Source organism: Podarcis cretensis (assembly GCF_951804945.1).
Source record: "Podarcis cretensis genome assembly, chromosome: 11".
NCBI classification, from domain to species: Eukaryota; Metazoa; Chordata; class Lepidosauria; order Squamata; family Lacertidae; genus Podarcis; species Podarcis cretensis.
The window spans coordinates 626,513-638,889 of record NC_137180.1 but is presented as its reverse complement, the minus strand read 5'-3'; the positions used below and the strand labels follow the sequence as shown (position 1 = coordinate 638,889).

The following is a 12,377-nucleotide window of genomic DNA, read 5'->3' as shown; positions in this document are numbered from 1 at the left end:
GAGGTTTGAGTCCAATCAAAACAGTATATAAATCTTGTGAAATAAATAGATTAATAAATAAAATAAAGTAATGAATTAGCAAACCTTTCTCCTTCTCAATCCCATTTCTGAAGCTATTTCTCTCTTCTATTCTGCCGCTTCACTTTTCACTCCACCCCTGTTCTAACTACCTTAATTTATGGCACCCATAGAGGAATTAACAGAGTTTGCTAGTGTGTGTTACAAACTAATTTTCACAGTGTTTGGATCCATGTCTTATTTTAGCTAATCCCCTTTCCTGCTTTCTTTCAGACTAAAGAAAAAATTGAGAAATTAAAAGTGCATGCTGAGTCCTTTTGCCAACGTTTGGGAAAGTATCGTATGCCTTTTGCTTGGGTTCCAATAAATTTAGCAAATTTCTTCAGTGTTTCAACACTTGAAAGAGATATAGCAGAGTTAGAAGTTTTAAATGGTAAGTTTAAATGTTGTGTGTATGTGTACATAAGAATTAATATTGAAACAGGAAGTTTTAAAAATATCATGTCAAGGAAGTGGCTTTGCTTCAGCCTCTAGATTATAATGTAATTTGTGTCCTGTATTTGTAAAGCACATTTTGGAAGATCCTTGAAGTTGGCATTTTACAAGGATATGAAGGAGAAAATAAGTATGGCAAAAAATAACAGGTTACTCTCCAAAGGCAATGCATCCCTCCACTGGAAAATAAAAATTCCAGTCTTCAATTGGAGCTTAAAAGTGTGCTAGATAGGCACAGTCACCCTTTACAGCAGCATTGCTAAGATTATTTTATTAACACTTGTTGTGAGAGTTGGATGGGAAGCCATTGACTCTGTTCAGACCCAAAGGAATAGTACTAAACTTCTCAGTGAGATGTAATTCAGCAATTTCATGCTGCTGCCTTCACTGATGTGTTAGTTTTTAGCGATGAGAGGAACAAGCCCTTATGGGAAGGCTTTCTTCCCCTGTGGCAATCCATAGCTTGACCTTTAGCCCTGTAACGGGAATTATAATCTCACAGCCTCTGGTTATATTTCCTGCAAGGCTGTTATAGAAATGAATAAAGTATGGAGGTGTCAGGCCTGGTCGTTGTCACTAGAGCTGGCTTGTATCTCCCCTCCTCTGAATCTGAGATAGGACTTAACCCTTGCCTTTCCTGGGAACAGCCGGTCCCTCCCTGTTGTTCCTCTTGCTCTCTTCTATTAGATTCACTGCTCTCTCCCCCCCCCCTTGGAGAATGCTTTCTCCCTCTGGGAAACTGGAAACTTCTAACTCTAACTCTTCCCTGACATCACCCCCTCCCCTAAGCCCCCCTTCCTCCTCCTCCCTCTCCTTTGTTTCTGAAGGACCGAACCCTATGAACTCCTCTTCCTCGCTATCTGTCTTTTCAAAAATTTCTTGAAGATGCCAGTTATGGGGTTTTGGCTTGTGGGGATATTTTCTATTAAATTTTCTCTGCAATTCCGGAATGTTTATTTTTTCTGTTGGTTCCCGTGAGTTCTCATTTAACCCTTTCCATGCATCCAAATACTGTAATTTCCTCCTACTTATTCTCGAGTCTAATATCTCTTCCACTTTGGTCTCCTCTTCCCCCATCAAGGTGGGTAAAGGAGGTGGTTCCCTTGAAATTTGATACTTATGTGCTGGTACAAACACTGACAATAAAGATCTATGAAATACAGGGTGTATTTTCATATTTTCAGGTAAATGAAACTTGAAAGCGACTGGGTTAATTTGAGCCTTTACTTGGAAAGGTCCCAATCTTCTTGGCTCTAGCTTTTTACACCTCCCTTGTATTGGTTGTCCCTTGGTAGACAGCCATACCCAGATCCCTACTTGGATTTATTCCCCAACTCGCCGATGCCTGTCTGCAGCTCTCTTGTAAACCTCTTTAGCTTCTTCCAAATCCTCTTTCAGTATCTCATAAATACGCCTCAATTCCTCTATCATTTGTTCTGCTGCTGGTACTGCTAACTGCTCCTCTTGACCCGGGAATGCCCTTGAGTGCAAGCCATAGTTTGCCACAAATGGGGCTCTGCCCGTAGACACATGCAATGCATCATTATATGCAAACTCTGCTAGACTCAACTTCTCTAACCACCCGCTTTGCTAACAACCAGCATAACACCTCAGATATTGTTGTAGTGTTGCATTAGTTCTTTCAGCTTCCCCATTGGTTTGCGGGTGTCTCGCTGACGTGAGGCTTAGCTCCACATCTAGTAACTGCATTAACCTCCTCCAGAATTGTGATGTAAATTGGGCCCCTCTATCTCAAATGAGGGACGCAGGTGGCGCTGTGGGTTAAAGCCTCAGCGCCTAGGGCTTGCCGATTGAAAGGTCGGCGGTTCGAATCCCTGCAGCGGGGTGCACTCCCGCTGCTCGGTCCCAGCGCCTGCCAACCTAGCAGTTCGAAAGCACCTCCGGGTGCAAGTAGATAAATAGGGACCGCTTACCAGCGGGAAGGTAAACGGCGTTTCCGTGTGCGACTCTGGCTCGCCAGAGCAGCGATGTCACGCTGGCCACGTGACCCGGAAGTGTCTCCGGACAGCGCTGGCCCCTGGCCTCTTAAGTGAAATGGGCGCACAACCCCAGAGTCTGTCAAGACTGGCCCGTATGGGCAGGGGTACCTTTACCTTTACCTTACCATGCAACCTAAAAATATTATCTAAAAACATCTTTGCAGTTTCCTGCGCGGTTGGAATTTTGGCACATGGTATGAAATGTGCCATCTTGGTTAGCATTTCAACCACCACAAAGATCACTGTTTGCCTATGCGATGACGGTAGATCCGTTATAAAATCCATAGACACCACATCCCAAGGCCTTCCCGGCATGGGCATAGGTTTGCAACAACCCTGCGGGAGGTGCTCTGGGTGCCTTGGCTCATTGACATACTTCACAACCTCTTACATATTGCGTTACCTCCTCCCTCAACTTTGGCCACCAGAACTGCCGTGTGATCTGATACAAGGTCTTTTCTCTACCAAAATGTCCTGCAGTCGGGTTATCATGATGTTGCCTCAACACTTTACCTCTTAATTCACCTTCAGGTACATACAGCATCCCTCTCCTGTAGAACAATCCACCTCTTCCCTTGAAACCTTCCTCTTCCCCTCTACCTTTTCTCAGTTCCTCCATTTTCTTTTGTGCAAACTCATCTGTTACTGTCAATTGCTGGAATTCCCTGCCGTCCACTACTACAGCTGCACACCCCCACTGATCCGATCTCAGCATTTCTTGCAACTTGGGAGGTGCTTCCACTTCCATATACTCAGGTTTGTGTGATAGCGTGTCTGCACGAACGTTTTGATGCCCAGGTATGTACTCAATCCTAAAATTAAACCCAGCAAAAAACTCTGCCCACCTAATTTGTCTTTGGTTTAGCTGTCCAGCAGTTCTCCAATACTCTAAATTCTTATGATCCGTTTGTACCACCACCTGATGTGATGCCCCTTCCGAAAAATGTCTCCACACTTTAAAGGCAGCATGCACAGCTAAAAGTTCCTTATCAAATATGGTGTAGTTTTGTTCTGATTAATTTAATTTTCTAGAGTAGAATGCACAGGATCTCCAGTCCCCTTCCTTGTCCTGTTGCAGCAGAATAGCCCCAATAGCCCTATCAGAGGCGTCAGTTTACAACGTTTACTTGGATCTAAGTGCATAAGATATTTTTCTGAAGCAAACACCGCCTTTAATTTATCAAAGGCCTTCTGTGCTTCCTCAGACCATCTGAATGGCCTCTTGCCTCTTAGACAATCAGTCAGTGGCGTTGTGATTTTGGAGTAATTACCTATGAATTTATGATAGAAATTAGCAAATCCTAAAAACCTCTGCAGATCTTTCTTAGTTTTAGGTGCCTCCCATTCCACCACTGCCTGAACTTTACTGGGGTCCATGTGCACCCCTTCATGGGAAATGCAATATCCCAGGAACTCCACCTTTTGTGTGTGGAACTTACACTTTTCTAACTTCACATATAACCTGTTGGTCCTCAATCTCTCTAACACCTGCGTGACATGTTTTACTTGTTCCTCCATATTTTCATTATATATTAAGAGTTCATCTAAATAAGAGACACAGAACTGATCCAGTATACCTGCTAAGACGTGATTGATGAAGGTTTGAAATACCCCTGAGCCATTTTGCAAGCCAAAAGGCATTACCAAGAATTCAAACGCACCATACTTAGTACAAAAACTGGTTTTCCACTCATCTCTGACCCTTATCAGATTATATGCTCCTCGTAGCTCAAGCTTGGTAAAGACTTTGGCTGACCTTACTCTCTCTAAGAGGTCATCTATACATGGCAGTGGGCACACGTGAGGCTTCATTTGGCTGTTAAGGATTCTGAAGTCACATACTAATCTTGGTGCCCCTTCCTCCCCTTTCTTTTTGAAAAAAATACGGGAGCACCCCCTGAGTCTGTGGACTCTCTAATAAAACCTCTCTGCAAATTCTTTTGCAGGAACTCCCTCAGTGCTGCAGAGTCTACTTCTGATATGGCATATATCTTGCTTGGTGGCAACTGTGCCCCAGGGACTAGGTCTATCTTGCAATCATAGGGCCTATGTGGTGGAAGTTTATCTGCTTCTTTTTCACAAAAAACATCCCGATAAGCAATATATTGTGATGGAATCTCACTTTCATCCCCCATCAACTTCCCTTCCACCTCTGTTCCCATTACTTCCACCAAGATTTTTCCCTTTTGCCCCAAACAATGTGTCATACAATAGATCAAACAAAAAACCAAAGACCTTTGATGCCAGGCAATCACCGGATTGTGACGATTGAGCCAACTCATGCCCAGCACCATCGGGTGGCCAGCTAGTTTGGTCACATGAAATGCCCTGGTCTCTTTCTCATATCCATTTTCATTGGTAGAGTCTTGTAAGTCACTTCTCCTGAAAGTAGTGGTCTGCCATTGATTGTTTTCACTCACAGTGGGAAATTTAAAGGTAACAAAGAGATTTTGTGTTCCTGTACCAATTTCTGGTCTATGAAATCTGCTGACGCTCCTGAGTCTAACATCGCCTCTACCTGGACCCTGTGTCCATTGGGAAGTTGTAGTTGCACCTTCACCATTAGTCCTGGGATAGGTGGTTCCGCGTGAGAGCCTTCTATTGCTCCTCCACCCGGCTGCAAGCTCCCATTTCCAGCCAGGGACATTCGTTTCCCTGATGCAGTTCCTTTAGGCAATTGTCTCCTCCCATGTCTGCTCCAGATAGAGACTCCCATCCTTTACGATTGCGACATTGTCGTGCTAGATGCCCTGGTTTTCTGCAGATGAAGCAACAGGAGATAGGACTTAACCCTTGCCTTTCCTGGGAACATCCTGTCCTCCCTGTTGTTCCTGTTGCTCTCTTCTGTTAGATTCACTGCTCTCCTCCCCCCCTTGGGGAAAACATTCTCCCTCTGGGAAACTGGAAACTTCTAACTCTAACTCTTCCCTGACAGGAGGTGTTTACAATTTTCTTGAATTAAGTATGTGATATTCTTTATTTATTTATATACTACTTAAATGTAACACTTGCTTCTAAGAAATATATATATGTATATGTTAATAAAATTTCCAATCTTATCACATGCTAAAACATAGGATACAATTGTTTGATTCTGCATTAAGTGATGTCTTGCAGCTTCAAGATGAGGTGATGGAAAATGTAAGCAAATGAGGAGGTCTTTCAGTTTTTTACATCCCGAAAGTGTGCAACATAACAATAGTAAAGTGATTCATTTTTTTTATTGAAACTAAGATGCATTTGAAATTTTTTCTCTGAAGGCAAAGGGTCCACTGGTGACAGAAAATCAATGGCAATGCAAGGTAGAAGACTTTCTGAAAGAAGCCTTGGATTGGAGGATGTTCCTGCCTTGCCAACCTTCAAAAACACCACTCTGACTTTCAGCACATTTTTTAAACAGGTATAGTATAGACTGACATCTTCAAGATTTTTATGGTTCCCCTCCTCCAGTGACCTAGAAACAAGTAGCCTAACAAAATAACATGAAAAGTAAGAGGAGTACTTTTACCACTGTATTTTTGGGTAGTAATGTAGAGGAAATTGAAAATACCAGTATGCAGTTTCTGAGTTTTTCTTGTCTAATAAATATTGAAAACAAAAAAAAGTTCAGCATTTTTAATTCTGTTGCAGAATTATGAATTGTTTGAGCTGTAACTTTAGCCCCACTTCCCTGGGAATAAGCTCCATTGAATTCAGTAGGACTTATTTTGAGTAGACAAAAGTTCTCCTCTGTCAAGGCAGTTAAAATAACTTGGCTCCCATCAAACCTACTTTTTCAAATTATGTACCTTTCAAAATGAGTAAAATTTTGAATATATTGTATTTTGTTTAGTTTTTGTGATTGTGCATTTCTTTTCTTTTTGTAAGTGAACACAAGTGAGTTGTATTTAACAGTGATACATAATTAGTATCAAGGTACATAATAAACATGAACATGGAACATTGATACCTACCAAACCTAAGTCACCCATTATGTCATGTTGTTGTTTGGTCATTTAGTTGTGTCCGACTCTTCGTGACCCCATGGACCAGAGCACGCCAGGCACTCCTGCCTTCCACTGCCTTCCACAGTTTGGTCAAACTCATGCTGGTAGCTTTGAGAACACTATCCAACCATCTCGTCCTTTGTCGTCCCCTTCTCCTTGTGCCCTCCATCTTTCCCAACATCAGGGTCTTTTCCAGGGAGTCTTCTCTTCTCATGAGGTGGCCAAAGTATTGGAGTCTCAGCTTCACGATCTGTCCTTCCAGTGAGCACTCAGGGCTGATTTCCTTAAGAATGGAGGGGTTGGATCTTCTTGCAGGAATGGAATTTATAACAGCAGACAAATAAAAAAGAGGCATGGTTTTGTACATTAAACCACAATCTGAGCCTTTAAAAAAAAAGATGAGGAAGGAAGAGTGATTGCAGTACAGATAGTAGTACAAGGTGGAAAAATCTTATTAAATGGAATTTATGTCCAAACTTTTTCAAAGAGGGCCAGATTTGATGAAGTGAACAAGTTGACTTTTTAGGATTGAAGTGAAGCTTTTTGGGGGGATTTTCGCCCAGTTATTGAGCTTTCTTTAGAATTGAAGTTGTTGAGCTTTGGAAACATATTTTTTGTAATATGCTGATCAAAAAATGATCTTAATAGGTGATTTAAATAGGGTGTTTTCACTTGAAATGGAGAGAACAATTATAAAAAAGAGACTAAAAAAGGGAGACTCCCAACAAGTTTGTTTTATTTGGCATACATTTGATAGATGTATGGAGAGTCAAACATCCTCTAGATAGAGAGTTCACATTCTTCTCACATGTGTATGAAAGTAGTGCGAGAATTAATGCAATGTGGCTCTCTAAAGAATTAGAATTAAGAGTAAAAAAAAACCAGAACTATTGCCAAGAACATTATCAGACCACAATCCATGAATTTTCATAGAATCATAGAATCATAGAGTTGGAAGAGACCACAAGGGCCATCGAGTCCAACCCCCTGCCAAGCAGGAAACACCATCAGAGCACTCCTGACATATGGTTGTCAAGCCTCTGCTTAAAGACCTCCAAAGAAGGAGACTCCACCACACTCCTTGGCAGCCAATTCCACTGTCAAACAGCTCTTACTGTCAGGAAGTTCTTCCTAATCTTTAGGTGGAATCTTTTTTCTTGTAGTTTGGAACCATTGCTCCGTGTCCGCTTCTCTGGAGCAGCAGAAAACAACCTTTCTCCCTCCTCTATGTGACACCCTTTATATATTTCATAGAATCATAGAATAGAATCATAGAATCATAGAGTTGGAAGAGACCACAAGGGCCATCAAGTCCAACCCCCTGCCAAGCAGGAAACACCATCAGAGCACTCCTGACATATGGTTGTCAAGCCTCTGCTTAAAGACCTCCAAAGAAGGAGATTCCACCACACTCCTTGGCAGCAAATTCCACTGTCAAACAGCTCTTATTGTCAGGAAGTTCTTCCTAATCTTTAGGTGGAACCATTGCTCCGTGTCCACTTCTCTGGAGCAGCAGAAAACAACCTTTCTCCCTCCTCTATGTGACATCCTTTTATATATTTGAACATGGCTATCATATCACCCCTTAACCTCCTCTTCTCCAGGCTAAACATGCCCAGCTCCCTTAGCCGTTCCTCATAAGGCTTCGTTTCCAGGCCTTTGACCATTTTGGTTGCCCTCCTCTGGACACGTTCCAGTTTGTCAGTGTCCTTCTTGAACTGTGGTGCCCAGAACTGACCACAGTACTCCAGGTGAGGTCTGACCAGAGCAGAATACAGTGGCACTATTACTTCCCTTGATCTAGATGCAATACTCCTATTGATGCAGCCCAGAATTGCATTGGCTTTTTTAGCTGCCGCCTCACACTGTTGGCTCATGTCAAGTTTGTGCTCAACCAAGACTCCTAGATCCTTTTCACATGTACTGCTCTCAAGCCAGGTGACACCCATCTTGTATTTGTGCCTCTCATTTTTTTTGCCCAAGTGCAATACTTTACATTTCTCCCTGTTAAAATTCATCTTGTTTGTTTTGGCCCAGTTCTCTAATCTGTCAAGGTCATTTTGAAGTGTGATCCTGTCCTCTGGGGTGTTAGCCACCCCTCCCAGTTTGGTGTCATCTGCAAATTTGATCAGGATGCCCTTGAGTCCATCATCCAAGTCGTTGATAAAGATGTTGAATAAGACCGGGCCCAAGACAGAACCCTGTGGCACCCCACTAGTCACTCTTCTCCAGGATGAAGAGGAACCATTGATGAGCACCCTTTGGGTTCGGTCAGTCAGCCAGTTACAAATCCACTGAGTGGTAGCATAGTCAAGACCGCATTTTACCAGCTTCTTTACAAGAATATCATGGGGCACCTTGTCAAATGCCTTGCTGAAATCAAGGTAGGCTACATCCACTGCGTTCCCTTCATCTATCAGGCTTGTAATTCTGTCAAAAAACGAGATCAGGTTAGTCTGACATGACTTATTTTTCAGAAATCCATGCTGACTATTGGTGATCACAGTATTCCTTTCTAGGTGCTCACAGACTGTTTGCTTAATGATCTGCTCCAGAATCTTCCCTGGTATTGATGTCAGACTGACTGGGCGGTAATTATTTGGTTCCTCTCTTTTCCCTTTTTTGAAAATAGGGACAACATTTGCCCTCCTCCAGTCTGCCGGGACTTCGCCTGTTCTCCAGGAATTCTCAAAGATGACTGCCAGTGGTTCTGAGATCACATCTGCCAGTTCTTTTAATACTCTTGGATGCAGTTCATCTGGCCCTGGAGACTTGAATACATCTAAACTAGCCAAGTATTCTTGTACTATCTCCTTAGTTATTCTGGGCTGTGTTTCCTCTGCTGAATCATTTGCTCCAAATTCTTCAGGTCGGGCATTGTTTACTTTATTGGAGAAGACTGAGGCAAAGAAGGCATTGAGGAGTTCAGCCCTTTCTGTGTCCCCTGTTTGCATTTCACCATCTTCTCCTCTGAGTGACCCCACTGTTTCTTTCTTCTTCCTTTTGCTACGAACATACCCATAAAAGCCTTTTTTGTTGCTTTTAACCTCTCTAGCAAGCCTGAGTTCATTCTGTGCTTTAACTTTTCTGACTTTGTGTCTACACGTGCTGGCTATTTGTTTGAATTCCTCTTTGGTGGTTTCCCCCCTTTTCCATTTTTTGTACACATCCTTTTTTAATCTTAACTCAGTTAAAAGTTCTTTAGATAGCCACCCTGGCTTCTTTAGGCACCTTCCATGTTTCCGTCTCATTGGTATTGCCTGAAGTTGTGCTTTTACTATCTCCCTCTTAACAAACTCCCAGCCATCATGAACTCCCTTTCCTTTTAGTATTACTGTCCATGGGATCTCACCCAGCACTTCCCTAAGTTTTATGAAGTCGGCTTTCTTAAAGTCAAGAAATTGAGTCGTAGTATGCTTGGCTGCTCCTTTCCGCTGTATAGTAAACTTCAGAAGAGCATGATCACTCGCGCCTAATGATCCTTCCACTTCTACCCCACTAACCAGGTCATCAACATTGGTTAGGACCAGATCTAAAATGGCTGTTCCTCTTGTTGCTTCTCCCACTTTCTGGACAACGAAGTTGTCTGCAAGGCCAGTGAGGAATCTGTTTGACCTTATGCTCTTGGCTGAGTTTGACATCCAGCAAATATCCGCGTAATTGAAGTCCCCCATTACTACTATCTCCCTTCCTTTTGCATGCTTGGCCATCTGTTCAAGGAAGGCATCATCTATGTCCTCCGTTTGGCTTGGGGATCTATAGTAAACTCCCACAATGAGGTCACTGTTATTCTTCTCTCCCTTAATTTTGACCCAAATGCTCTCACTTTGGCTTTGAGGTTCTAAATCTTGGATCTCTTCACAGGTATACACATCCCTGACATATAACGCCACTCCTCCTCCTTTCTTGTCTGGTCTGTTTCTCTGAAATAGATTGTATCCCTCCATTATTACATTCCAGTCGTGGGACTTATCCCACCAGGTTTCAGTGATGCCTATTATGTCATATTTAGTTTGCTGTACCAAGTGCTCAAGCTCATCTTGTTTATTTCCCATGCTTTGCGCATTAGTGTACAGACATTGAAGTCCATTAATCATTCCCCCGTGTCTCTTATTTAAGGATTTTTTTCCTCCCACCACTAGGTCTTCGTGCTGTTTGCTCCATTTGGTCTATGACATTTGGATGATCATCTTCATCAATTGATAGACTCCTACCTTCAGGAGCACTGTCTCCCTCCCCCACATTAGTCAGTTTATTTTTTTTTTTTAGTAATTTTTATTGTTATACATTTTGTAAATTTCCATCCGATTATTCAATTAATCCCGCATAAACAAATCATAATTATTTTTTTACTTCCTTCAGCGTCTCTGACAATCATCCGTAGTTATACCTTTAATACACATTCCCTTCTTTCGTATTGCCATTTTTCCTCCTTACTCCCATTATTTCTAATAAACAATACTTATTTTCTTTTTTTACAGTGCCTCTTTAAATCCCACTAGCGTTGTATTCACACCACATATATTTTTCAGATAATCCACAAATTTCCCCCAGTCTTCGATGAACTTTTGGTCTTTAGTATATCTGATTTTCCCAGTTAATTTATCCAGTTCTGCATAGTCTGTCATTTTTAGTCTCCATTCTTCTATCGTCGGTATTTCCTCTTGTTTCCACTTCTGGGCCAACAGGATTCTGGCTGCTGTTACCGCATACTGGAAAAGCTTACAGTCCTTTCTTCTAATGTCCTTTCCTACAATACCTAAAAGAAAAGCTTCGGGTTTTTTCACAAAAGTATATCTTAACATTTTTTTCAACTCATTATATATCATTTCCCAAAAACTTTTCACTTTCTTACATTCCCACCACTGATGAAAGAATGTCCCTTCCTTGTCTTTGCACTTCCAACATTTGTTATCAACCTTATACATCTTTGCTAATTTTACAGGTGTCATATACCATCTGTAAAACATTTTCATCACATTCTCCCTCAGTGTTGTACATGCCGTAAATTTTAAATGCTCTTTCCACAGTTTTTCCCAATCTTCAAATTGAATATTGTACCCAAAATCCTTTGCCCACTGTATCATTACCGATTTAACCTCTTCATCTTTCGTATTCCATTCCAGCAATATCTTATACATTTTTGACAGAGTTTTATACTCATTATTTATAATGTCCTTTTGGAAACTTGATTCCTTTTCCACATAACCCTTTTCCTTCAGATCTTTTTTAAATATTTCATTTACTTGGTAGTGATGCAACCAATCATAGACTAAATCTTTAACTTGTTCATATGGCTTCAGTTTCCATTTTCCTCCCTCATTAGTTACCAATTCCCCATAGGTGGCCCATTTGTTTCTCATATTAATCTTCTTCACACTTATTACCTCTAACGGGGACAGCCAGTGTGGAACTTTTGGTTCCAATATATTTTTATATCTCTCCCAAACCTCTATTAAAGAACCCCTGAAGATGTGGTTTCCAAATCCTTTGTGAACCCTCTTTTTGTCACACCAAAGATACGCGTGCCACCCAAATCTGTTATCAAATCCTTCAAGATCTAATAATTCATTATTTTCTAACTTTATCCATTCTTTTAACCAACATAAACAGGCTGCTTCATAATACAGTCTCATATCTGGCAGGGCGAAGCCTCCTCTTTCTTTTACATCCGTCAGTAATTTAAATTTTATTCTAGGCTTCTTCCCCTGCCAGATATACCTTGAAATCACTTTTTGCCATTCTTTAAAAATTCCTATACCCTTTAGTATGGGTATGGTCTGAAATAGAAATAACATCTTTGGTAGCACCGTCATTTTTATCGTGGAAATTCTTCCCCAAAATGATAATTTCATTCTGGCCCACACCTCCAGATCCT

At 41.5% G+C, this 12,377-nt stretch overlaps 1 protein-coding gene across 4 annotated transcripts in view; it reads left to right on the top strand.

The window, feature by feature from the left end:
- DOCK8 (dedicator of cytokinesis 8) overlaps window positions 1–12,377 on the top strand; it is a 165,791-nt gene that overhangs the window by 40,214 nt on the left and 113,200 nt on the right. For all 4 annotated transcript variants that reach the window (XM_079995976.1, XM_079995975.1, XM_079995974.1 and 1 more), the window contains 2 exons: window positions 292–451; window positions 5,774–5,913. In XM_079995976.1, coding sequence (XP_079852102.1) covers window positions 292–451; window positions 5,774–5,913 — 300 coding nt within the window. The remainder of the gene's footprint in view (window positions 1–291; window positions 452–5,773; window positions 5,914–12,377) is intronic.